The sequence below is a fragment of the Rhipicephalus microplus genome, chromosome 6 (genome assembly GCF_043290135.1).
Source record: "Rhipicephalus microplus isolate Deutch F79 chromosome 6, USDA_Rmic, whole genome shotgun sequence".
In the NCBI taxonomy this organism is placed as follows: domain Eukaryota; kingdom Metazoa; phylum Arthropoda; class Arachnida; order Ixodida; family Ixodidae; genus Rhipicephalus; species Rhipicephalus microplus.
In genome coordinates, this window is record NC_134705.1 from 162,586,129 (window position 1) to 162,611,847 (window position 25,719).

The following is a 25,719-nucleotide window of genomic DNA, read 5'->3' on the forward strand; positions in this document are numbered from 1 at the left end:
TACCCCCGTGAGGAGTAGCAGGCTAGAAACCCGCTTTCAAGGCTGACTTCTCCTCCGCCTTCTCACTAAACACCTTCTTGTTTTTCTTCTTCTGAGTGTTTAGACTGCAGTCCACTAGTTAAGGAAAGTTTGGGTCCTCTGGTGACGCTTTCCCCACATATTGTGCCACTCGCTTGTCCTGTTGTAGACAGCTTGCCCTAGCACTTTTATGGTACACCTATAAACAGTTCACTACTAAAGGTTTTTATTTTTACTGTAGGGTGGCCAGCCTATTCAGCTGCTGGTTTTTTAACACTTGTCGGATTCTACGATCTTACAAGCTTGGCATGGGAGCCGTTGCTTGCCAATGGAGCTCTGGGAGGGGCTCTGCTTAGTACTGTGAAGGGAAGAGGCCAACACGGCCTCGCCTCACCTCACTGTTAACCACTTAATGGTCATGAAATGTTTTGAAGACCATTACCACCCACTGCTTATTAGAACCAACCAGTCATCTAAAGGATGCTTCACGATAAATTAGCAGGTTGCCCATAAGAAGTGCTAAAGCTCACAGTGCACTAATGCACCAGATTTATCTGTCAAAGTGGCCTATCATAAATATAGAGCTTTGGACACTGTGGAGAAAGGTTTTCAAGGTATGGCAGCCATGAAAAAGTGTGAATTGTAATGGATTCATCATTAAGTTGATAGGTGTCAGGCTATACACGAAACTGAAACGAAGACAGGCTGAATGCTCCCGCTGAACAAACATACAGGTTGACAAAACAATGCACAAATTGTGTCAACCTGCATATCTGTTCATCGTCCCAATTAATGATTGTACTTTAGATGCAACAACTTTAAACATTTACTGGCCACCCTATCTCAGTGCTGTTTCATTTATCAATGAATCTTCGACTGCCAAGAGATACTGTACAGTTGTGTTAAAAAAAAACGCCTGTCTAGAATTTGACCACTGATTACAACTAGCCTATTAAGACTCTCATAGTCGCTTGTGGCAGTCCTTGGAGCAAGACATAATGGATAAAACGATCGCTGAGGAAAAAAACTCTTTAAAAGGCCATGGCTAGCTACATCAAAACAACTGAAAGCGACAGCAAAGCCAACAAATTGATTTTCAAAATTCAGTACACTCGGGTAACAACCAACTAAATTCCCGACTACACAAGTTGCTTGAGAAAGAGTTTAACACGATGTATAGGTTCTACTGTGTACGAGGGTCATTGTCAGTTACATGCCATCCAAAAAGCTCACAAACGGGCTGTAGCACTTGGATTTCTTATTTTGAGTTACTGCACATTGTACTTTAGTAACAAATGTTTCTCACAAATTACGTGTGTACATGACTTGTTATGCTGTGATTATTATTTTTTGTTATTACTATCTTTTGTACCCACTCCTGCTATGCATCCTTTCAAAGGATGTGCATATAAGCGATAAATATGAATATTAACGAGACAAATGTGCGACCCCATTTTCGACCAGGCGTAAGCCTGGCCAGCGCCTCCACTAAATCATACACTTGTATCCATCACCTCACGTTACAAATACACGTGGATAACGCATCAAGATCAGGCATAAAAGATTGAAGTGTCATAAAACATAGCATCGAAAGAAAAATCGCCAAGAAAAAAAGGCTTACGGGAATACTGTCGACCTAAGTGGTGATACATGCATGATCAACAATACCACGCAGTTTCTTTTATTCCCCCCAACTGCAACCTTCAAACAACGAAGTTATATTGCAGAGGTAGCACGGTAAATGCGAATACAATACACACCGATTGCCTTGTGGTTCAAAAAGAGAACGGCGAATCGAATCCAAGGCGAAGTACCAAGATCCAATCACTTACCGATCGCCCTGAAAAAAAAAAAGAAAAAAAAAGAAAAAAAAAGAGGTATCAGCAACTCAACTTTGGCCCAGCAACTCGCGGGGGTCACGTTTGCAACGAGTTCAAAGTTTGATTACAGTCAGACAAATGATCGAGCTACTCACGAGAAACAGCATTTCGCGAACGAACAAACCAACTTCTAAGTGAACGCCAAGTAACCACCGATCAACGCAAGTGGGGTTCACGACACTAGACATCAACAACTAGGACTGTCAAGTCAAAACATGTTCCACGACTTCGTCAGCGAGCGAATTCGGTTATGACCAGTGCTGCCAAGTTCATGCAACGGGTGATCGTTGGTGATCCTCACCTGCACTAGTGACGTACCAACGCTATCGCTGGAATTGGTGGCGCGCTGACTGAGTGGGCTTACTACTCCACTCGCTGCACTAGCGGCAGAGTTCTTCGCCAGTATGGCTTTGAGTCGCTGCAACTTGGTCGATTCGGACGCCATTTGGCTGTCAAATTATGCAAAGTGCGTAGTTTTTTTTTTCTTTTTACGCAAGAAGCAGCGCGAGATGCGGCACGCGCCCGCTGTCAAGTTCAGACGCCATGATTGTAGCAGCCGCGCCACAGAACACCGGCTCGCCCAACTGCTGTTTTACTGCGCTTGTTTTGCACAATATTGTCAAGTATTTGTGAGCTATTCAGTGGCCATTTTTCGATGCCTAGCGCGGTCTCCGAGTCAGTTGTCAGGTTTGCTTATCAATGCCACATTAAGACGTTGCGTGTGAAAGAAAATCGGCAAGGGGAAAAAAAAAAAACGTTTTTTTTTCGTGAAGCAGACGACAAAAATAGTTCTTACAGTCAGCAATAGGTGGAAAAATAGCGCTGCAACCATAACTGACATTATGCTTCAGGTTAGTAAACAAGTTTGTACCTCCACGCAAGTACCAACGTATACGTCTAGGCATTCAAGTTAGTATCATTTTTTTTGTTTGGTTTATTCAAATAAAGCGTTAAAAGTATAACTGAGAAAACACTTGAATTAATCCTTTCATATAAAAAGTACTGACTTATTTTGTAGCTTAGATGACAGGACATTGGTGATTTATGACGGGGTGCGTGAAATAACAAAAACTTTGCATGCACCAAAAATAGCAAAAACTTTGCATTCCTCTAAAATAGCAAACGCGCGCGCGTTTTTTTTTTTTATCTTAAAAGCCAAGCAACAGTGCTATTAGTTTCAACAAGTGACGCTAAACAAAATTGTGGCGCTGTCTCAACAAATAACACTATAATTCAGGCGCAAATAACTGAGAAGTTACCTCTACACAAGGAAGGGTCAACATATGTCTAGTTACTCATTGTATTATGTCTGCTGCCTAATCGGCGAAGTGTTGTTCTTTCGGTTCTCGTAGACACATTCGGGGCGTGTGTGGACTGTGAATCGCTTCCGTGTTTCGCTTCGGTGGCCATGTTAAATTGTTATTTGTAGTGTCGGGGTTATCGGGAGTTGCGAGCAAGAATGCCGATCTACGAAGGAATAGGCAGCATGGTCGCCGAGAAAAACTCGGTGGTGTTCGACTTCGGACGCGCCTACACCAAGTGAGTGATCGATTTCTTTGTGGGCGTTCCGAGTGGGAAGGCGTGATTTGGGTCATTTAGCTGAAGCTTGGAGTATTACTATCAAATGTCTGCGAAAGCGTGCCGTTAGGTATGGATCACTGAATTATTGTGAGGGTTAAATAAACTCTAGCGTCTGTTGCCGGTCCTCGTCAACCACCGGCGTAGTCTCGATAGGGTGTACGTTTGGTGTTTTTCGGAATGTGTTGCATTGTACCGATCGGCTTTAATATTTGTGAAGGTCAACAATGCACATGATCGCGTGTCGTGTTTGATCGCGTTGCTTCGTGCCGTTTGTTTGAAAACTGACTTATGCAACGCCAAAAGGAACCTTGCCAAGTGGTCGTTCATTCATGCAGGTGCGGCTTTGCGCGTGAACCGAGTCCCAGGTGGATCATACCGAGCACCGTTCCGATGGGTCAGAACAAACAGGTACTAATAATTTTTTGTATTGTACGTTTTTTGCCGTTACACTGTTCATTGCGGCAGCAAGATAATCATACGAGCGCCCCCGAGGTAGGCGTACGACTGGTTATCGGATAGACCTTTAAAACAGACTTTTTGAATAGACAGGACACAAGCAAAAGAGTGGGACAGACGACAGCGCTGAGTGTTCCTGTCTTTTTACTGGTCTCCCACCTGCTGACCTGTTTTCAAATTCGAATATGCCGTGCCAACTTGGCCAAGCATTTAGTTTGTAGCGAAGAACCTAGTGGCAATATTCATTGCACAGATCTTAAGGCACTTCTTTTGAAACGTAAGCGCTGTCGGAGTTCATCTGGTGTTGCTGACACTTTTGTGCACGCCCTTTCAAGAACTGCTTGCACAGCCGGTTCATCGTCATAATCAATTCATCAGAGGACATCACAAAGGAATAAGCAATAACAAAGGACATGTCAAAACACAAATGCAGCATTTTCTAAAACAGCCAAACTAGTTAGGGCGAAACAGGTTAGCACACTGACTGTCAATGCTATAGGCGGCAATGATATCTGTAGACAACATCAAGGAGTCTGACAGCAACAAGAGTAACAATAGTATACAGTTATATACTTATAGCTGTGATTACAAGCAATGATATGCAAAACTTGTACAATGAGGAACAACATTGTTGTCATGCTTTACAAGTGCAGGTTTACCTACGCTCAGTGTCTGATTACTTTATTGGAGCATCAGTGTATGTCATGTGCTGTAGTGTCCCAATACCATTGAAAAGTCTACTGACTTGCTTCATTGAAAGGGACTGCCTAGTTGGAACTCGCAGATGACTGAAAGGCAGGCATGCTTAGTTTATAGATAGATGAGGGCAAGTATATGCCACTTGACTTGAATAGCGTATTTTACTGTGGCATTGTCTGTTTCGAGGCAAGCCATCATTCAGCTGTAATGTGTGCTAGCAAAGGCTTTCGACAGAAAAGCTGTTGTGTAAAAGCCTTGTTTTTCTATTTTTTTTCGCAGATGCAACCCATCTGGAACTACTGGGCTCAGGACGACCTCATTGCCATGCTCAAGGAGTTCCTGTACACCTTGTATTTCAGGTTGGTCGCTGTGAATACAAATTCTTATGAAAAGAGAATGGTACCAAGATAAAGTGATTTCAAGCCATTGCATCTTTATTTCAAGCCAAAGCAGGGGAAAGGGATTATGACTATGTACCAGAAGGCCATGTGTCACGAAGGAAGGAGGGCTGCCATGGATGCATTTATTTATTTATTTCAGAAGTACTGCCAGCCTCACACATGAGGCCTTAGGCAGGGGTGGGTGATACAAAAAAAAAAGAAACAAATATGAAGATACAACAAGAAAGGAAACACGTCACGTAGAGCTACACCATTAAGAACTAGTGAATCAAAGTAAAACGCCAGTACTTACACAATTGTAGTGGTTTACGCGAACACGTACAAAAAAAAAAAAACTATGATGACAAACATCTGCTCATACAGAACTAAGAAACAAACATCATATAACCGTTCAAAAATCGGCCACATTTCAAAAATGCAACGCACTGATATGAAAAAAGTGATAGAAAGTGGAACATAAATGGAGGCCTGTTCAGGATGTGCGGTAAAGTCCAGGAAGAAACGTTTTTCCAGGATTTCAATTGAAGTCCAGGAAAAAACGACACAACACGGAATCACATGCCCTTATAAAACAACAATAGGTGTGAACGCTGCCCTCACATGTCAGCGTGAAGACAGCAAATGTGTGTGTTCCATTAAATGACTGAAGCCACATGACCCTGCTGAAAGAAAGCGTTCGTGGAGTGGTTGTGAAAGAAACAGAGGAAAGTGCATGTTGAGGTAAGCCATGCACACCGGACTAAGTCAATCAAGCTCAAGTTAATTTGCTGTGTCATTAAAGGATGGTAGAAGAAAGAGGAATGGCTTATGAGAGCCATCAGCATTGCAGTATGGACTCATTACAGTAGGCATCTTTAGTGGAGGAGGAGGTCTTGTCTGTCATAAAGGTAGTATGTTGAATTCAAACACTGTTACAATCTTGTCTAAAATATTGTTTTGCTACATTTAACGAGGATAAGACAGATAAGAAGAAGACAAAACAAGCGCTGTCCTTAACTATTTTCATTAAAGTCGCAAGCTTTGCATTTTATAGCAGTAGAAGGGAATGTGCGCATGTGCAATAAATCATAGAGGAACAGTCGGCAGGGTGGGATTTGTGCAAGCTAACACCTTTTGTTTATTATTTCATATTCACTGGCACACAAGGATGCGGATGTTACACTGTTACAACAAACCCGAATAGTGCAAGCAGTAAATGGGTCTGTCGTGCCGGTAGTGAAATCACCACCCTGCACTACGCTATCGCCGCATCCCTGAGACATCTTGTGCATACCATCGCACAAACCGTCACCATAAAGTAGGAATCACTTCATGTAATACTGTGCACTGTTATCATTCATTTCTACCATGAACCTCTCGTGATTGGAATGGCCTTCCCACAGACGGTGTGAGCATTATTTATCATGAACGGTTCCGTGATTCCGTAGCTAACATTGTATACCCAGGCATTTTTCTAAACTGACTGTAGGTTCACATTTTGCTCCCTTGTTTCATACGCCCTTTGTTTTACTTATTTTGTGTTATCTTGTTTGTTTTTTTTTGTCAAAGTGTTATTACCACTTCCCCTCTGTAATGCCTCTGGCCCTGAGGGGTATAATAACATGAATGAAATGTAAGCCACATGCATGCTTAAGTATGTAACGGAATTATTGATATTCAAAGAAGCTTGTCAGTGTCGATTGTACGCTGTGATTTACAGCTATGGGGGCCTCCATCATAGCAACATTTGATCTGCTTGTGTTTTCGCACACATTAGTTCGCAGCAGCTCTTTAGGTTTTGCACCTAGACCAAGGCTTGAGCAGTCGTCAACTCTTGAGCGGCTACAGGCTCTGCGTTGCCTCCCTCATCTATCCTGTGACCTGCCGCGGACACTGTTTACGAAAGCAGTCGTGTGCTTGAGCTGAGCAGAGCTTGCAGTTGGGAACTATTGGTCAACTTGGAATGCCCACCCCGTGGAAGTCTATGGTATAGTTGTACGGAGCACCTCATTTGGCTTATAATTGAGTCAGTTATATCTAAATGTTTGTTTTAATGAAATCCCTCGCGTGAAAAAGCTCGATCATCAGAACAGATGAGTAAATCGACATGCTGGTATGCACCCTACGAAAAAAAAAAAAAGAGAGAGAAGGTGTTACTACTTTCGATGAATCATTACTTGTGATGTCAGTGGCTCACTTTAAGGTGATAAGTTACTTTTGGGTCCTACGTTTCTCTAACAAAAGCTTAATCATCTTAAACAAAAGTCAATGCGTCTCATTAAAGACAGTCATATACATATATGGCAAGTCAGAACTCGCACAAAAAGAGTTGCAGAACTTTTTTTTGGGGGGGGGGGGGAGTGTGTTATATATGAATCTGTATTGCAGACAAATCAGTTGTAGTGATTAGACAAATCAGTTGTAGTGATTACACTGTATATCATGTTTACTCCTAAATCATTTCCAGTCTCTATGCCTAGTTCGACTGATTGCGGGCTGCAAAGTGGTGGTTTGGTGTCTGTAAATCTTTTCCTGTATAAGTTAATTAGTTGCGACTGTTTCTGAGTTCCTATTACCCACATTCGTAAATTGCGCAGTGACCGATGATGCAACACGAGAAAAGTGTTGCAGACACATATCCCGACGTTCACAAACACAAACAGAGAAAAAAAAGATACTAGAGATACAAAGAACAGGCAGAAAGTAAGCTGCAGCCAAATTAAAACAAGTCAACTGTGATCTGCCATGATAAGTGTTGGCAGGGGATTGCACGAAGACCGTGCTACGTGCTTTCGCTCAAATGAGGAAGTTGTTTATTGTGAGAAGCAAGAAGGGAGTGCACCGACAGATATGCCTTTTTATCTGCCTGTTCTATCTCTCTCTATTATGCACACATGTTTTGCGATGATCTTTAGACCCAGGCATTATTTGTGCATTCAGTTTTTGTATCACCTAAAAGTGCTGGGCACGTAAGCTTTTTGACTTATGGGAAAACCAGCATTTGCGTAAAGCAACTACTTGCATTTATATGCACACATGCGTTTACCTGCAATTAGTGACATGTACCTCCTTAATCCTCTTTCATGTAGATTTTATTTCAACAGAATAGAAAGTTGGGCGAGTTGGTGCGTATTCATATTCAAAGAAAAGCGGCGCACAAAAAAGACGGAGACAAAGAAGAGAACCACACACAGCGCTGCACTCACAACTGAAAGTTTAATCCGAGCAACAAGAATTTAAAAAGTAATAGCCGCGCATGACAAGTGAGGTACAACAAGATTAAGTGATACGCTCATCAATAAAAGTGAACTCTTTTTTGTGCAATGTAACCGAGGTCTGGCTTACGCAAGCATCACGTGACTTGTTAATATGATAGGCTTCAGACACCTCACGGGTGAATTGATCGTGGTGCTTAAAAATAATAACAGTGTTAGACAGAAGAGGTGTGCACCCACACGTGGCACAATGCGAAGCTAAATGGGAAGGCGTGCCGTTATGCAAAGAGAGATAGTGCTCCCGCAACCTTCTTTTATCTTGTGGCCTTCATTATGTGGGACAGACGGGCCGCTGTATCAATAAAAGGTTGCGGGAGCACTATCTCTCTTTGCATAACGGCACACCTTCCCATTTAGCTTCGCATTGTGCCACGTGTGGGTGCACACCTCTTCTGTCTAACACTGTTATTATTTTTAAGCACCACGATCAATTCACCCGTGAGGTGTCTGAAGCCTATCATATTAACAAGTCACGTGATGCTTGCGTAAGCCAGACCTCGGTTACATTGCACAAAAAAGAGTTCACTTTTATTGATGAGCGTATCACTTAATCTCGTTGTACCTCACTTGTCATGCGCGGCTATTACTTTTTAAATTCTTGTTGCTCGGATTAAACTTTCAGTTGTGAGTGCAGCGCTGTGTGTGGTTCTCTTCTTTGTCTCCGTCTTTTTTGTGCGCCGCTTTTCTTTGAAGATTTTATTTCACTTTCTGTAGTATTTTGAGGGACTCTTCCAAGTTTTTCGAAAAAATGGTTGCACTGTCTTACCTTTTTTTTTGCTGTTAGTTTATTGCTAGTTAGCTACAGTAAGGTTACTCAATTGTGTTTTAAGTTTCATCACACATTTCAAATTGTGATAATCAGGGTTACCTATTTGGAACTGTGTGGTACCACTGTGCATGTTCTCTAACAAATGTTTTCTTGTTAATTATAGTAAATACTTGTGTGGTTAGATCTCAGGGCAGGCAATCTGCTTGTGAAATAAATTAGTGCCAAAACAAAATCTGGATGATTTTGTTCTTTGACTGTAAAGCTTTCTTTCTTTGGAAAACCATACAGCTTTGCCATGTAAATTTGGCCTCTTATCTTTCATTGATTGTAATGGCACAAAACTTCACAATGCTCAATCTATTTTGGGGTTTTCTGCAGAGGTGACAATGCACACGCATCATGTGTTTGCTCTGTGTAGATATGTATGCTATAGTTCATCATAATTCATGCAATCATTATTATACTTTCCAACTTCTTCTGTTTCATTGTTATTTTAGCATCTTGGCTACAACTCCAAGTGACACCACTTGTCGCTTTTATTCTTCTGTATTCGGCATAAGGTGAAATTTATTTTAAAAGGAAAACATGGTCTTCAATTCATTTATCAGGCTAATTTATTGGACCTGTTGAATAAATTCAATTGATTTGTGCTTGAATCTCTCTGATAATGATGTGTAGTTCCCCCCCTGCCCAAATTTGGTAGGTTGTTTATGTAACCACCGGTTAGCACATACAAATAATATTTGGACTTCTATTGACTTTTACTTTTTTATTTTTTACATGTCTCAGGCATCTCTCGGTCAACCCTAAGGACCGACGCGTGGTCGTTGTTGAATCTGTGCTGTGTCCGACGCTGTTTCGCAACTCAGTTGCACAGGTGCTCTTTGAGCACTTCGAGGTAAGTCTTGAATAAGCCGACTTTAAACTTGTTTGTGTGTGTGCGTGTGTGTACTGCTAAAGATGTTTTGCTCTTGATAACTTTCACTTTAAGACATGTCCTATATCACTGTACATTCTCGGTAAATGGAAAACCTCTTAAATGGAAGAGCTGCTTAAGTGAAGCCACTGTCCCTAATATGATTAGATTCATCCATGGGTGCTGCACTCAAGTTCATATCTGAGTAAACGAAACTCCTGCTCAATGGAACATATATTCCTGATTTCTTCAGGCTTCATTTAACAAGTTTATACTCTACATGCATATTTCAGCAGAAAGGTATGCGAGTGGTAAATATTTAATTCCACACATACAGTGTTGTACTTTATTGTGACGAATGCGAGCAGTGAAAAGAGCAGCTCTATTGATGCCCCATGCCACTGGCAAATCAGTGCACGTAATATAGTCAGAAAGACGACAGAACTGAAAAAAAAAAAAGAGAAGGAAGTACACAAGAGACAATTATTCAAGGTGGCATTAGCTGTTGTCCATATTGCGTGTGCTTTCTGTTCATAACTCTTGTCACTCTGCAGGTTCCTGCCGTAGTGTTTGTTCCGTCGCATCTGATGGCCTTGTACACCCTTGGGATCAACTCTGCACTTGTTCTCGACTGTGGATACTACGAGTCTATCTCGCTGCCAATATCCTTTTAACTTTGTGACATTTGCTGGCTTGTTTGTGTGCGGATGACTTACGGCCTGTTACGAGAGATGGAGTTTGTGTCGATGGACTACCTGGCATAGTCGTACAACGCATGTAAAAACAATTTGCTCTAACTTTGTTCATTTGTATTTATATGCCATTCGTGTGAGATATTTCTATGACAAGAAAGCTACGCCACGTTTTCGAGCGCGATCAGCCGGGATAAAATTAGTCGTGCTGACCTTCACAGGATGGAATACGTTGGTTTCATGACTGCATCAAGTCCATTGCCGTGACTTTCTGTTGCGCCGAGGTTTACTCCTGAAGCCCGTAGCACCTATTTGTCATGTGGTGTGTATTAATGATACATCATGCATCTAGACTGCTTGTGGTGCATTTGTTTAGGGAGCTTTTATAATTAAAGCAGTGTTGCAGTATTTTTGCCAGCTTACACTTACGTGGGAACTTGTTCCGTCATCCTTTGTAGTGACAGCGAAGATGTTGGTAGACCCGAAAAATGGAGTATTGCCAATGCCAGAAATGCTGTCCTAGTGGCATGCCTGATTATAATGCGAGGGGAGTTCTCTAATTCATCTTGAAATGTGAAATGCTTCCAGTTAGATTTGCAATAATCTAGGTGGTAGCATTCATTGTCTGATATTTTGGTCACTTGCTACATTATCTTCAACTTCTGCACATTAGACAAAAAGACAGGAAAACAATTCTTCACATGGGCACAGTTCCTTAACTAACATGATTTTCACGTCTATGAAGGAGTCTGTATTCTCAGTGCCTGGCAGGCAATTCCACTTGGAGGACTGGCGATTCACAGGTATATGCCTAATGCTTTGTGCTGTATATATTTCGATTTAGCCTTGCAAAGTGCAAGTGCGTGAACACAAAGTTTATTTCTCGCGGAAGAAAGGGGAGAAACACGGGTGAAGTTTGTTGTTTGGTACTGTGACCCTCATTTCTTGTCCTCGTGTGTTTTCAGCGTTGCATTCTCTTGAACGACGAGCTGCACAATGTGCGAGATGTCTCGCGACCTACATTCACAAAATTTTTGCCAGAAGAGGACGGTGCTTTTCAAGCCAGACGCTTGAAGACGCTTTGCATTAACTGTGCTTGCAACGATGGAAATGCATAGAAGTTCTGGAATCGCACTAGTGCGATGAATCACAGGGCTCGTGAAGCACTACCTACCATCAAGTTGCGATATTAGGAATTTCATACAGTATAGCTAATGATCAGTTATAACTAAGTAAATGAAAATAATCATGTCATTATTTAACACCGAAACCGTTCCGAATGTACAAGTTTAATGAGTTTTAACATGTACTTTTCTGTTCGATGCAAGTTTCTTTTGGCAAGGTCTTACTGTATAGATGATCTGAAAACGGGAATCTTGAAGTGGCCGTGCAACACTTTTTTGGCATGGACACTAAGTGCTACCAATCGGTAGTCGAGGCTCCTGAGAACATGTGAGCGAAACATTATAGAGCAGAGCGCGGCCTTGAATTCACAACAAATTATCAAAGTTGGCTAAAGATCGCTCCCGCTTCACTCTACAAATGATGCCGTATACCCAAATGACCGTGCCATAAACACAAAGTCCACGGCCATTGGCTCATTTGAGTATGTGAACTGCGTAGTTACAGCGGCTGTCACGGGATGCCATAACTCTGCTTGTACTTGACAGATATTAAGACGTTTTCAGCAGTGGAATCACGAGGCAGTAAACTTCATTATCCAAGTCATTCGACCGTTGCTTGAATAGGTGTTGTAGGGCGTCTTTAACATTGAACCTTGAGGGAGTTCAAGTGTTGCAAGAGTTTATGACACCTCACAGTCTTTTAGTTGAGCTGCTCCCTCTTTTTTTCTTTGTCTCTTTCTGTGCCTGTTTTAGTTTAATGCAGTTGTGTATCGCTCAATACGAACTGTCAGCCCGAGAAGTTCTTATTGTTATTTGTGTCTGCTGTTTTCGTTTCCTTGTCATCTCCACACTTTCAGACGGATAGAGTCCGAGCTCATGGAGTTGGCGACGGTACGAGGTTCGTCTGATGGAGAGTTTCCGCTTTCAGAGGTGCTTACTGGTAAGCATAATTTCATTTTTTTTTTTTATGTGAGGGTGATTGACTTTCATGGCGCGGCTGTTCTGGGGCGGGGCCAGACGACAGATGAATGTTAACTCTTTCCTTACCACGCCACTAGGCATCGTTCACCGGTGAACGATGATTTCGCGCCCCTATTTTTCAAAAAACAACGTGCCTATGGACTTGTAGCGCCATCTAGGCGATGGTACACACACTAGAATTGCTTTTTTTGTACGGTTCGCATTTTTACCACGTGGCGGTGATTTTTAAAGGTCATGCCCGTTCAAAGGTTGAAGCGCATGTGATTCACGTGATGGCGTCAACATCAGAAACCACGCGCGTTCTGAAAAAAGCGATTTCGCTCGATGCCGACGCCTCGACGAGCGATCTTTTGAATTCCTCGAGTAGGGAGGAATCAGACAACGATGTGGTGACATCGGATTTTAGCTCCGATAAAGAAATTTCATCATATCAGCCGGGAACGTCAGCTGTTAGTCGCGGGTATGTTTGGTTTTCACCTTCTGTTTTGTTTGTCGTGTTCTGGAGCTGGCTGACTTGCTCTGTATGTGTCCCACATATTGTTATTATTATTTCTAGCGTGTCTACTTCATATGGGGGCGATGTGCTGCCTCCAGCACAAAGACGCGTGGACTTCCGACCCCAGAGGGATCCGGGCATCGACCTCGGCATGACGCTCCGCAGTAGTGCACAATTTATAGCTCGAGAAGTTCTTGAGCTATAACTTTAATTTTTTCAATCCTACTCCAATACGCTGTTTTAAATATTTTGTATCTCTCATAACTTTCCATAATTTTTTACACGGAAGATATAAGTATATCATTACGACGTTTGTTATGAACAAACCTAATTATTTGTGTTTGTCAATTTTTGTTACCTATTTAGATCTGCCAGTTCTTTCGTCAAATGTACCTTTCAAACCCTACATTTGGTACTTGCATTTTGGTATGTAATATTTTGCTGAAAAATTTTTTTTCTTGAAAAAAAAAAAAAAGTCTCGCGTAGGACCAACTCAGAACTTCACTATTTCGCTATGCATCAGGCAATTTTTTTGTAACTCAAAAGCAGCTTCGTCAATTTTAACAATTCTTCTAAATAATGTTGCCCTGTGATTACTAAACATTTTGTATATTTCAGAATTCCTCAGAAAAATTTTGTGTCAGAGATATCGCTTTAAAAAAAAATTCTTGAAAATTTTTTAATTTTATTGTATACGAATTTTTTGTGCCAAATAAATTTTCTTTATTGTTTCAAAATGAAAAGCATTCAAAAGTACGTTCATTCGTCTTTATTTTGATGTATTGCATGGCACTGTAAACCTAGTAGCAACGGCACAGAAAATTCCTAGCTGCAACATACAAAAATAGGCCAATTTTCCCGTGGTAAGGAAAGAGTTAAGGGTAGTCGTGCTCCTGTTCCCAGATACACCCATAGATGTCGTTACTGCTCAGTCGTGTACTAAGTGGTAGCTGCGAACTAAAAATGGGGAAACGTGGCATGAGTGCACTGAAATGTGTGGTTTGTGAGTAGTGGACTCAAAGCGAAGACCTTGTGGTGGTTGTGAGGGGGGGGGGGGGGGGGGGGCTGATGGCAAGGGTAAGGGTGCAATAAATGTCCCCATGTCGTTCCCTCTGTGTCTGTACCCTACCAATAGCGTAAACAAAGACACTCGCTCTAAACCGCAAAAGAAGACCTAGAATTGCAAGGGAAACATAGCAGTACTGCAGCTCCGCTGTTTCTGCAGAATTCACACAGGGTGGAACTGAGGACATTCTTGTTTTTGTCCTCGAACAGCAGTTATATTTGCTTCTCAAAATGGCCTGTACTTGTATACCAATATCTGCTAGAAAACTCTCAGATTTACTTTAGTTTCAATCCTGAACTTGGGCCATGATACCGCGTAGGCACTTCAAAATGTGGACTTATTCATAACGCATAATGCAACCATGAACGCATTACGTAGTGACTCATGACATAAAGTTGCTTCCGGGTATTGTTACGGGGAAGGGTCATTTTTGTCCGCTTTTGTTGGTGGTTCATAAGGGAGCATTGCTTTACTTGACATGCTAATGTTAATTGTGGACTAATACTACAGTGTACGGATTGATGCTGCATATGTGGATTAGGATTATTTTTGCCCCCCTGAGAGGTTTAGCTAGAGCATATCTCCTGACTGTTACTTCCTTTAACACCTTGCAATTAACATTTCTTTCTTGTTTCATTTTTTACAGATTCCATCAGGGAATCTGTCTTGGAAGACATCAAAGGTAGGAAGGCAGAATTTGTCGTGTTTCTGGTTACCATCATCGTCGGGCTGTTCTTATGCCCACTGCAGTACGAAGGCTTCTACCGACGTACCAGTTTACCGTCTTGTGCTAGCTGATTTAATGTTATGCTTGCAACTTTCTCAAATTTCGCCTCATCCCGAGCTACCTTGAGCTGCTTTTTCCATCTCTTGATATTCACTCCTGCACTCAAAGAGACCATTCGTTGTCTGTCCTATGCATTACGTGATCAACCAAAGTCTCATTTACAACATCGGTTACCCCTCATTGTTCTCTAGGCGACTCTGCTGTCTTGTCTGTTAAAGATGTGTGTATTCCTTTCCGTTACGTTGCCCACTGCTTCTGTTCGGGACAGTTTATTGGGATAAATGCGATGAAAGGCCCTGTTTGGGGTATTACACAGGGGGGGGGGGGGGGTGAGCGGGGTATCCAGAATTCCTGAAAATCGTCTAAGGGACACTAAACAGAAAAACAGGTTCTCTCCCAATAGTAAAAAAACTCATTCACCTACCAAATTCATCACGCTGGCTTCGAGAAGGCTCTTCGCAAGGGAGATAACACGCAAAAAGAAAATGCGGGTGGCGTTGGCAGCTTGAAATTCTCGCACCAAGCACTGCATCGTCGCAGATTTTCACGGCGTCTGTATGGTCCTACTTAGTTTTCTTAATTAGTAAAGATTAAGTACATTGGCCTCAGAGAGTGCCATAGGCTGAATACACTAAGCGTCGGAAAATTTGGTCGAGCTTATGTTGTAGAAAAACGATGATGGCATAATTAGTGGCATTAGAATTTTCACAGTGCAATTTACCAGTCAAAACAATCCATTGTTTCACTTCTGTACTTTTTTAACATCAAAAAAAATAAGAACAAGTGAGCAGTCGTTCCGTGAATAAAAACTAATGAAGGGAAAAAAAGAAAAAAAAAAGTGGTCTTGCTGCTCGTCAATATGCAGGGGTATCATAGGTAGAATCACCCGTAATTACGATGTAGGCCTACTGAGGGGCAAGTGTCAACAGTGTATTTATATACAGTCGAAGTGTCACGGTGTGGCTGTGGAAAAAAAACTAATAGCAGTTACTCCTTTGTTCATGCTCGACAGTTCGCACTTGCTTTGTGACCACTTACGAGAGGGCGCAGCAGCTGCAAGTTTGGGGATTCGCGAGGAGCAACAATGCTGAGGTTATTCCGGTAAGCACAATTCTTGTACGATTGCTGGGTTGCTCTCTTGGCGAAATCAAACGGTTTGAGTTGGGCTGCAGAAAGTAAAGCAGTACCTCGAGACATTGACCTGGTGACTGCAGGTGCATTCAAGAGGCTGGAAAGCAGACAGCGATCAGCTGTGTGGGTGCGAGAAGTGATAACGACCCGAAAAACCAAATTGAAACCACTTGCACCACACATGCGCTTAACTTTGCGCGCTGCTTTGGAAAGGAAAAACAAAAAAGAAAAAATGGCAGTGGCTAAGCTCAGCTATGCCACGATATATGTAGCATTAGCAAACATTCAGCTGATTATTCTTAGCTTTCCAGATATCATGCTTACAGTTGTTCCAATGACACACACACGGTATACGTATTATGTGGCACATGTATATTTATTTTGCCGGGCAACTACTTCGAGATCCGATGAGTTAAGCTTCTCCACTCTACTGCACCGTTGAGCAGCATTTGCACTCTCCTTCTCCATGGCTATACCACAGTGGCAAACACCAGTCAGAGGCGCTATCAAGCGGCTCTAGCGCAGTGTCAGATGGCGACTGCACAGGAAAGGCGCGTGCTTCGGCGTCCATATGTCTACCAAGGCTATGACGGCACTCTGGAAAGCGCACACCGGCGGCGGCGAGTCGCGCGGTCGATTGCGAGGGAGGTGCCGGCTCTGGTGCATGACACCACTGATCGTCTGCGCAGCGCATCGAATGGCGCGCACACCGGCGGCGAGCCGCACGCGGCGGCGGCGGAGTGTCATTGCGCATGCGCAGATCAGTGCCACGCGAAATTGGCTCAGCGAGGCAAGTGTAGCTAATGCTACAAAATATTGAAGCCAGGATTGTTGCACATCTTCCTGAAGCCTGGCAGCACATTCTAAACAAGGAAAATGATTGAGCAAGCACATCTTAAACCAGTTGCACTGTGGGTGCACTCGAATGCACAACTTCCGGCATGTCATCTTGCCTAGCGTAAAAAGCACAAAAGGGCAGAGACATCGGCGTATGAAAAAAAAAAATTCACTTGTTTCCCGAAACCAGGTGGCACATGCCAAGCAAGAGAAATGGTCGAAAAAGGGGGGCGTTTTGAACACGGAGACGGTGCGCGTTTTGAACACGTAGACGGTGCAATAAATGTACAGCGAAAACCTTTTGGGCCACGTTAGGTGCTGCTGTACATGTGCGGCGAAGACCCAGAAAGGGTGATTGTTTGCACTTTTTCACACGTGAGGAATTTCAAGAGTACGCTCGGCATTTTGTAATATGGTTTCTATATTTCTAGTGCTACAAGGCTATACATGTTGCTTTGGAAACATTGGTACATCCACTCTGCAATGCACTAGACGAACTGGACAACCAGACTCTTTGGAAAGAAAGAATCCTGCACTACCGACAGGACTTAATGTCGCAGAAGAATGCTGTGAAGGCGCTCCCGCTCTACTTGCATTCAACTGGCCTCTCCGAACGACTGTGATTAGAATGCCCTGCATGTGTGTGCATGCGATTTTTTTTTCTAATTTATTTTATATCTCTATCACTATCCTCTTTCCGATCCTTATTTCCCCACCCCTGTACAGGGTATTTAAACCAATTCTTGTAGGTTTACCATTCTGTTTCTTTCTTTTTTTATTTCTCTCTCTTTCTCCCTCTGGCTTTGTGTACTTACAAAAGAGCCTTGATGGGGGTTTAAGAGTCTACCGTTTTGTTTTTTTTGCCTTTGAAACCTCTATGAACTTTGAATTTACTGTAGTACAAACTGAGACTAATAGAAGGTTATAAATTGGGGAAAAACAAACCATAAAACCATGCAAATAGCGATGTGGTCGAATAATTTGGATCCAAATAGCCTATACCACTTATGCAGAAAATTGAGCCTATTTCTCCTAACCCAACTAACCTGCACAATACTTTTTAAAATTGAAGTGGGGCATGTGCTAATTCCGTTTGGTTCAATGGAAAGTGGATGCAAATTGCTCACGACCAACGAGACTGGAACTGGTATTTCTGCTAAACGAGCTCGTTAGTGCTATCACATTAAAGCCAGAGGCGCTCTTGTGATAATCTACTCTTTTAATGCACGCATCAAGGACATATACCTGCCGTTATGACTCTACACTTTTTGACCTTTGTTAAGGATCCTCCTACCCCACCACCGGATGTCGAGTATCCGTTGGACGGCGACAAAATTATTACCATTCCAGGGAGCTTACGGTGAGCATTTGCATTCAATCTTGACAGCCACTCGACAATTGCATGCTTGAAGACAATTAGAACAAGGCTCCTCTGTACAGGAGCCGAATGTCTTGCTTTTCGTGGTGAGCTTCTTGTTCTAATTGTCACCATGTCTGTGCCTGACCAGACTGGTTTCTGTCAAACTTTCGATTTCAACAATTTCATGCTCGTAAGAGTTGTGACCTTGCTGCTTGAGAATAGTGCTGCGAGTTTTAGAGAACATTGCATTCTATCATCCATGCTTATTTGAAACTTCTCGGCTTTTTTGTGTTCTGCTGGAGTTCTTTTTTACGTTTTCTTCTAGAAAATTCCACGGTATAACACCAGCAGGGCAGATTGCATCTTCTTGCTTAGAATATTCAACTCCTAACTCTTGGTATGGATATTATAACTGTTCTGGTTACATTAAACACACAGATTTGATGTTTAGGCAGTGGCTCCGTCTTTTTGAATGATTTATTCATCTATCGATGTACATGCATGCGTGCAATGACATGACACCAACCCGGAAGTCTTTGTGGAACGGTATTAAGGTGCCAAGTGAGGTCGAATCGGGGTCAGCCTAGATTTCAGTGCAAACCCCCTTCCCCCTCCCCCCTTTTTTTATTCGGCACAGAGAATACGCAGTTGAGGCTCTTTTCGAATTGGATGGCGACATGAAGTCCATAGCTACGCTGCTTTTGGACTCTATCATCAAGGTGAGTGAAATTCTTTTGGGCACTGTAGGCAACATCAGACTCTTGTTTTTTCATGTTTTTAACGTGCTGGCATCATTAAAGAAAAAACTTCGTCAACGTGAGAACCCAGAGCTGCCATCTCGATCTATGCGATTCAAAGACAGTGGGGCCTTTATTTTCAACTGTTAGCAATAATGAAAATTTTTTTTCTCTGATTAAACGATGTACGATGTTAGGTGGACTCTCCGTGGCATAATTTTATTATTAAACAGTGGGGTCTCTTTAAGCACACAAAATACTGACTTCATTCCGCATTTGAGCAAAGTCAACTTTCGCTCTGTTTGTAACAACTATGCTCTTACCATTTATAGGAAATGTATACACGGATTACTTTAGGTTGATGTAAATAATATACTTACTAATTAGTAATTGGTGAGATATGTGCAACTGAAACTTGGTGCTAAACTGTCAAAAAGGATGTTTCACTGGAAGGCCCAGAAAAGCAGAGGGTGAGGTAGGTACAGTCATTGTCAAAACGTTAGAGACCACACGAAATAAGAAAAAGCCTAATATTTCCACTACTTTGACAGCCTCGACTATAGATTTCTGTCTTGTTTTCTAGCATGATAACATCGTGTACTGTGCAGTTCAACCAAATGCAGTCACAAAATTGAAGTTTTCTGAGATCTAGTTTTCTATAAACATTTCAATGCTGACTGTATAAATTGTATGTTCCACCTCCCCCCTCCCCTCCTCCAATGTGGTATGGCACTGTATTCATTCCAGGTATTTTCCAAGTTCTCCACTTTTCAATGCCCATTTGAATGTGCTAAGCTGGGAATATTGAAGACAATGCATTCATACAGCCATGTGATACAATAACTACCGTAATTACTCGAATCTAACGCACACCTTTTTTCTGGTTAAGCGAGATCATAAATCGCATGCGCGTTAGAATCGAGTACGGAAAAAAAATGAATACAGTCAATCTATTGCCATCGGTGTTTCCAAAATGACCGCCCCCTACGTGCGTCGGCATGGCGCTTCGGCCATTTCTGCCTATGTGTTTCCCATGTGCGGCACTTCGTACGTGTGCTGAGGAGTTCGTCATCTTGTAGTGCATTAGCATCGACGGCGTGGAAGGGCCGACTCCAAAAACTCGAGTGCACCACGATGCCGCTTTTAAAGGAAAAGTCATCGCGTGTGCAGAAACGGACGGAAATAGGGCCGCATCGCGGTCGTTCGGAGTTTCCAAAACGTGCGTGCGGACCGGCGGAAACAAAATCAGAAGATTGTCGACAGCAAAGCTTCACGCAAAGGCTTCAGTGGACCACAGCAGGGTCGGTTTCCGCAAATTGAAGAGCTGCTCGGCGAGTATGTGCTTGAGCAGCGAGCAACACAGCGACTCGTGACGACAGAACTGCTCTAAGTGCGGGCTATGCAATTAGCCTTAGAAAAGGGTCTAATGCGGAGCCAGTTTAAAGCGAGCAGGTGCTGGCTAACTAACTTTACGAAGAGGAAAGGCTTTTCCCTCTGAAGGGGAACGGGCATATGCGAAAATTTTTGCGGAGAAGTACGATAAAAAGCTTCACAGTTTTTAGAGGTTCGTCCTAAACTTGCGGAACAACAACGGCTACCTGCTTGGGCAAATCGGGAATGCCGATCAGACGCCTCTTTACTTCGACATGCCTGGCACCACAACCATCGAGAAGAAGGGGGCGAAGCAAGTTCCAGTGCTGACATCGGTCCACGGTAAAACTACAGTGACGGCAATGCTTTGTTACACGTCAGATGAACACAAGCTTCGCCCGTACCTCATATTTAAATGGAAGAGGCTCTCGAAAGCAGTCGTTTTTTCGGGTGGTGTGATCGTGCAGGCTAGTGAGAAAGATGGGTGCATGTTGCAATCGATGTCTTACGTTTTTTTTTTTTTTCGTTGTGGAAATCGGGTGCGCGTTACAATCGAATGTGCGCTAGAATCGAGTAAGTACGGTATGTGGGGCTTAGATAAACACTGCTTGTTCCTTGCGAGAAAAGGTCGGAGCAGGTGCAAATTCTCGAGGTTATATCGCAGGCTCCGATGGATGCTCGGAAGACCCTGGCTCAGAACATCGTGGTCATGGGTGGGAGCTCCATGATGCCAGGGTTCAAGCACCGCCTCGCCGCCGAGCTGAAAAGCCTGGTCCAAGACCCTGCGTACTCACGGAAGATGAACATGAACACGTTCAAGTTCCACAGCCCACCTAGCAAGGAGAACTACACTGCGTGGCTTGGAGGTAACCTCACTGAGACTAGAGAGTTTTTTAACCGTTAGATGAGAGATTCGCAAGCATGTTTGTCACAGAGAACCGTGTCAAGCTACATTAGGTGCCAAGAAACATTTTCTCCCTCTTGCTTTCATGCAGCCATTTTTCATAATGTTCACGCGCTATAAATTCAGAAACGTCCGTCTTGGTGGACCAGTGGCTAGGGTGCTTGGCTGCCTACTCCAAGGTCGCGCGATCGATCGGGGCCGCTATGGTCGCATATTGGTGAAGGCCAAATGGTGGAGGCCTGTGTACTATGCAATGTCAGTGCACGTTAAAGAACTACAGATGGTCCTCTGCTACAGCGTGTTTCATAATCATACTGTGGTTGGGGGATGCAAAATCTCCAGATATTACTATTATAATTAATTAAAAAACAAGGGTATATAAAGTAAGTATTCACTGGCATGAAACTGAACTCTCTTTAATCGCACCAACAAATCGTTGCGAGGCTGCATCACACTCAAAACCAGACGCATGTCTGCTTCTAAGTTCAGCCGCTTCCTGAGCTTATTTTTAGTTAGGCTAGTGTGGAGAATGCCTGCTCACAGGCATATGTTGTTGCAAATGGCAGTAGTATGTCCACTGCCTTATTAACAAACAAAGGTTAATAAAGGAACCGCACGACCTAGTTTAGGTGTCCGTCTGGCTACGAGCTGCTGGCGGTTTTCATTTTGCAGATCGCACATTTTTGGTATGCTCTCGGGCATTAGTAGTAGAGTTTTCTTAGATCGATTCCGTCTCGGTTTTGCCGTCTAAGTGACTTGGCGAGTTGCAGAGCGAGGGAACATTTATCAGTGGCCCTCGAAACCTCGAGGAGGGGCCTGCGGAGCCCCCGGTTTTCGTGGGAGAAACTTTGAGATACCATGCCTCAGAGGATTTATTCTTTTTGAAAAAAGTTTGCAGATCGGCATATTACTTTATTGCAGTTTTCGTATGTACGAGATACCTAAAGTTGAAGTTGTTAAAAAAAAATGTGAACAGTATTTTGGTGTCAGCATCACTCAGAACTGCAAAATATTCAATAATATTTTAGACTAAGAAATCTTAGCGCCACAGAACGGAAACAAAAGAAAGAAACGTAGACAACACGAGCGCTAACTTCAAACCAAGTTTATTAGGAAACACACATGAATATATACGAACTCAAATCACAGAAATCTCACGCCTACTTTTTACACATATATTGTTATACAACGTCATACAAAAACAAATGCTTCATCCGAAAACGCGGCGAGAAGTGCGTGAGTCATCCGTCTGTACTCCTTCACGATAAAGAATTTTCATTCCTAATGAGCACGTTTTCATAGTTTCACCGAGGTAAGCATGCGCAGTTGGTGTCACATTTTTCGTTTGTAGGGTTTTTCGGGGGGCTGTTAAGCTTTTTTTCTAAGTTTTCTTGGTTCCATTTACACATGCGCGTTTACCTGTTTATTTCCTGATATTACATTTTTTTGTTTTTGTATGACGTTGTATAACAATATATGTGTAAAAAGTAGGCGTGAGATTTCTGTGATTTGAGTTCGTATATATTCATGTGTGTTTCCTAATAAACTTGGTTTGAAGTTAGCGCTCGTGTTGTCTACGTTTCTTTCTTTTGTTTCCGTTCTGTGGCGCTAAGATTTCTTAGTCATGCATCGTTACCAACCTGCCCAACTCGCCGCACTCATCAATATTTTAGAGTCTGGGTACTGCTTGAAACATTTGTCTAGCCTCAACACGTTATCCCCATCAGCTCTCAAAAGGTGAAGGTCAACTTTTGCCGCCCCTGCAAGGGAGTGCCGGTGAAAGTGAAAATCAGCTTCGTGTGCTTCCATTGCGATCATGCGACGAAACCGAAACCACGAAAGGCATTGCTGCAGACTGCGCGCCATACTGAAGCGGGAAATCTGTTCTTTCTGCCTCCACAAGAAGGAAGTCAACGTACGGGGCAGACTTGGCACCCCCTCCCCCTTCTGGGTTACTTGGAGGGGTGGTTGACAATCCCACCTGCCCTGCCCTCCAGAGAGCACGTAGGTAGAGTCATTATGGCGTCAAAAAAACTTCAGACATACGGTCGAAACCCTTCCCATATGACAAAGTCCTTGCAGGATGTAATTCTGCCACTGTACATAGAAGCCTTCAAAGGGTTAAATCAGGCCTAACCCCCTCTAAATGAAGGGTCGTGCTTCCGTTCTTAAAGGTAATATTTGCTGCACAAACATTTCTGTTGTCTTTTGCAGCGTCAATCTACGGCTCTACGGACGCAGTGAACACCCACTGTATCACGAAGGACCAGTTTATTACCAACAACCGGCACATTCCAGACTGGTCGGACCAGGCCTGGCGAGCTCTGTCGAGCAGCAAGTCGGTTTGAAAAAAAAAAAAAAAAAGGCTGCTTCTTCGCATCGAGGACCAAAGACGGTGTTCGTTTCACCTTCCGCATCGTGCCGCCACTGCCGTCACCCTTGAAACGGAACTTTTTTTTTTCCTGAAGCAGCGTTCCGCAAAAGTGCCGAAGAAATGTGGCGAGCTCGGCAACATTGATGTTCCATAGTGATTGACGAGCGCGGAAGTTTGCGGACAGCAAAGCTGACTAGTTTTGCCAATGTTCCTTCGAGGCGTACAGCTGGAAGTTTGGTGTATGGACTATGTTTGTACTGTTTTTATGTTGACGAATGAATCTGTTGCTCACTTTTGTGGTATTGATATCTGCAAGTTTTGTGTGAACTGCCTTTGCCTGTCTTACTCACGAAATGCATTGGTATCATGCTCATGGGCTTCATAATGAAGTCTTGGGCTTGCAAAACCACAGTTTTTTTTTGCTCATTTAATTGAACATGAAATCTTTATCTTCATTCGTTTTTCCTTAGTTGATGTGAATGGTGAAGTTAGGTAAAACTATTTGGGAAGGCCTCTAAATAATAGTGCCTTTTCTTTTTCAAGTACAAGGGGAATGGAAAGAAGCATAAACAACAGGGCACGTTTTCATCATGCTCTAACCTTGGTGGCAATGAAATGATGCTAGAGCGGCTTTTCATGGCATCATTGGTGAATTTAGTGGCTTCTAACTATTACCATCCAGGCTACAGCTGCTTCAGAAGAAATGCTAAACAGCAGGGCGCATAGATGCCGCACTGTCCGCGCTTATTTTCATTGCAACAGTACTCGTGTGCCTTTGCCACCCTTCGTCAGGTTTCCGGGAGGATTTGATTTCAGATATTGGAGGTTGTTTAAAGAGCCGAAAGGTTGAATTTCTGAAGTTTGGTTTCTCGTGAAAATGAGGCCCTTCGGCGAATGTGGCACCTGCAAAAAAGCCACTATATCATTTGCCCTGTTTCTATGCTTTTTCTACCATAAGGGGGGGGGGGGGTGCTATGCATAAGAAATTATTAATTTACTGGCTTTTAAAATGGCAGGTTGAACGAGTTCATAGTCTTGCGAGCTTTCATGCATTTTTAACTAATTTATTGCTAGAGCTTCACTGCTGCTAGAAATCGTTGTGTGAAGGACACCATTTCAAGATGGCTTAGGGAGCACAATTTTTTTATGCAACGTGAAAATTGGACTCCTGTTTGACGACAGGTGGGAAAGAAATATTATTTTATTGTGAGTGGCCGAAGTTATTGCTGCTAATAAAAATAATTTGTGAAAGAAAAAAAGTCGCAAGTTTCTTCACTGTGGATGCTTGCTTTTGCTGATTAGTCATTCTAAGTTGTTGCAACTCTTTCCGTTGCTGTTTTTTTTTATATTGGCATCACTTCCATAATTACTGTGTCACCATTTTCACAGCACTCATTTGTATTAGGGTCATTTTGGTTCGGTGTTTTGAAGTTGCTGGTTTGAGCCATTGGTTCAATCTTTTACGACTCTGTCTGACATGTCTTATCAAAAATTATTGACTGTGCTCACGTGAATTATGTGGTCATAATTCATGACGCCGCTGCCGTCGGATGTGCATGAGAATTGCAAGATGGCGTTGCCAGCACACATGAATGGATGGATGCTATGAGCGCTCGTTTTGTAAAGGGGCAGTGGGCGCAAAGCCAACAAGTTCAATATTCACTGCAGTCTAGTGCCTTGACAGCAGGAACTAATGTCGGTTTTTATGTTGCTTTGTTTTATTTATTCATGTTTTTCTGCCACCAATCTTCCAATCTCCTCTTACTTGTCTCTATACGACGTGTGCACCTTTTAGCGTTTTGACAGCCGGGCTAATTTATTCTCATAAAATATTCTACTCGAGGACGGCTTAGAGAGACACTTAGCGCCAGTGCGTCTGTCTTTT

At 42.8% G+C, this 25,719-nt stretch overlaps 2 protein-coding genes across 2 annotated transcripts in view; one reads left to right on the top strand and one right to left on the bottom strand.

Annotated features, from left to right (window-relative positions):
- The window catches only part of LOC119167212 (uncharacterized), an 86,231-nt gene extending 84,042 nt beyond the window's left edge, over positions 1-2,189 (bottom strand). Inside the window, exons 1-2 of the mRNA XM_075867896.1 lie at positions 1,994-2,189; positions 1,779-1,858 (exon numbers count right to left, since the gene is read on the bottom strand). The gene's annotated coding sequence lies outside the window, so the exon portion shown is untranslated. The remainder of the gene's footprint in view (positions 1-1,778; positions 1,859-1,993) is intronic.
- A 978-nt stretch (positions 2,190-3,167) lies between these two features.
- Arp10 (Actin-related protein 10) lies at positions 3,168-25,093 on the top strand. Its single transcript, XM_037418649.2, has 13 exons — positions 3,168-3,437; positions 3,815-3,887; positions 4,914-4,993; positions 9,848-9,956; positions 10,529-10,636; positions 11,402-11,469; positions 12,648-12,730; positions 14,980-15,015; positions 16,133-16,221; positions 18,372-18,448; positions 19,086-19,167; positions 21,221-21,422; positions 23,675-25,093. The coding sequence occupies exons 1-13, from the start codon at positions 3,358-3,360 to the stop codon at positions 23,806-23,808; spliced, it is 1,221 nt and encodes a 406-aa protein (XP_037274546.2). The 5' UTR covers positions 3,168-3,357; the 3' UTR covers positions 23,809-25,093.
- The last annotated feature ends 626 nt before the right edge of the window (positions 25,094-25,719 follow it).

Excerpts from the sequence above, each read along its gene's own strand:
- Arp10 (XM_037418649.2), top strand. The coding sequence starts at position 3,358 with ATGCCGATCTACGAAGGAATAGGCAGCATGGTCGCCGAGAAAAACTCG. Across the intron at positions 16,222-18,371 it reads ACAATGCTGAGGTTATTCCG|GATCCTCCTACCCCACCACC; the intron begins GTAAGCACAATT and ends ACCTTTGTTAAG. Across the intron at positions 18,449-19,085 it reads ACCATTCCAGGGAGCTTACG|AGAATACGCAGTTGAGGCTC; the intron begins GTGAGCATTTGC and ends TATTCGGCACAG.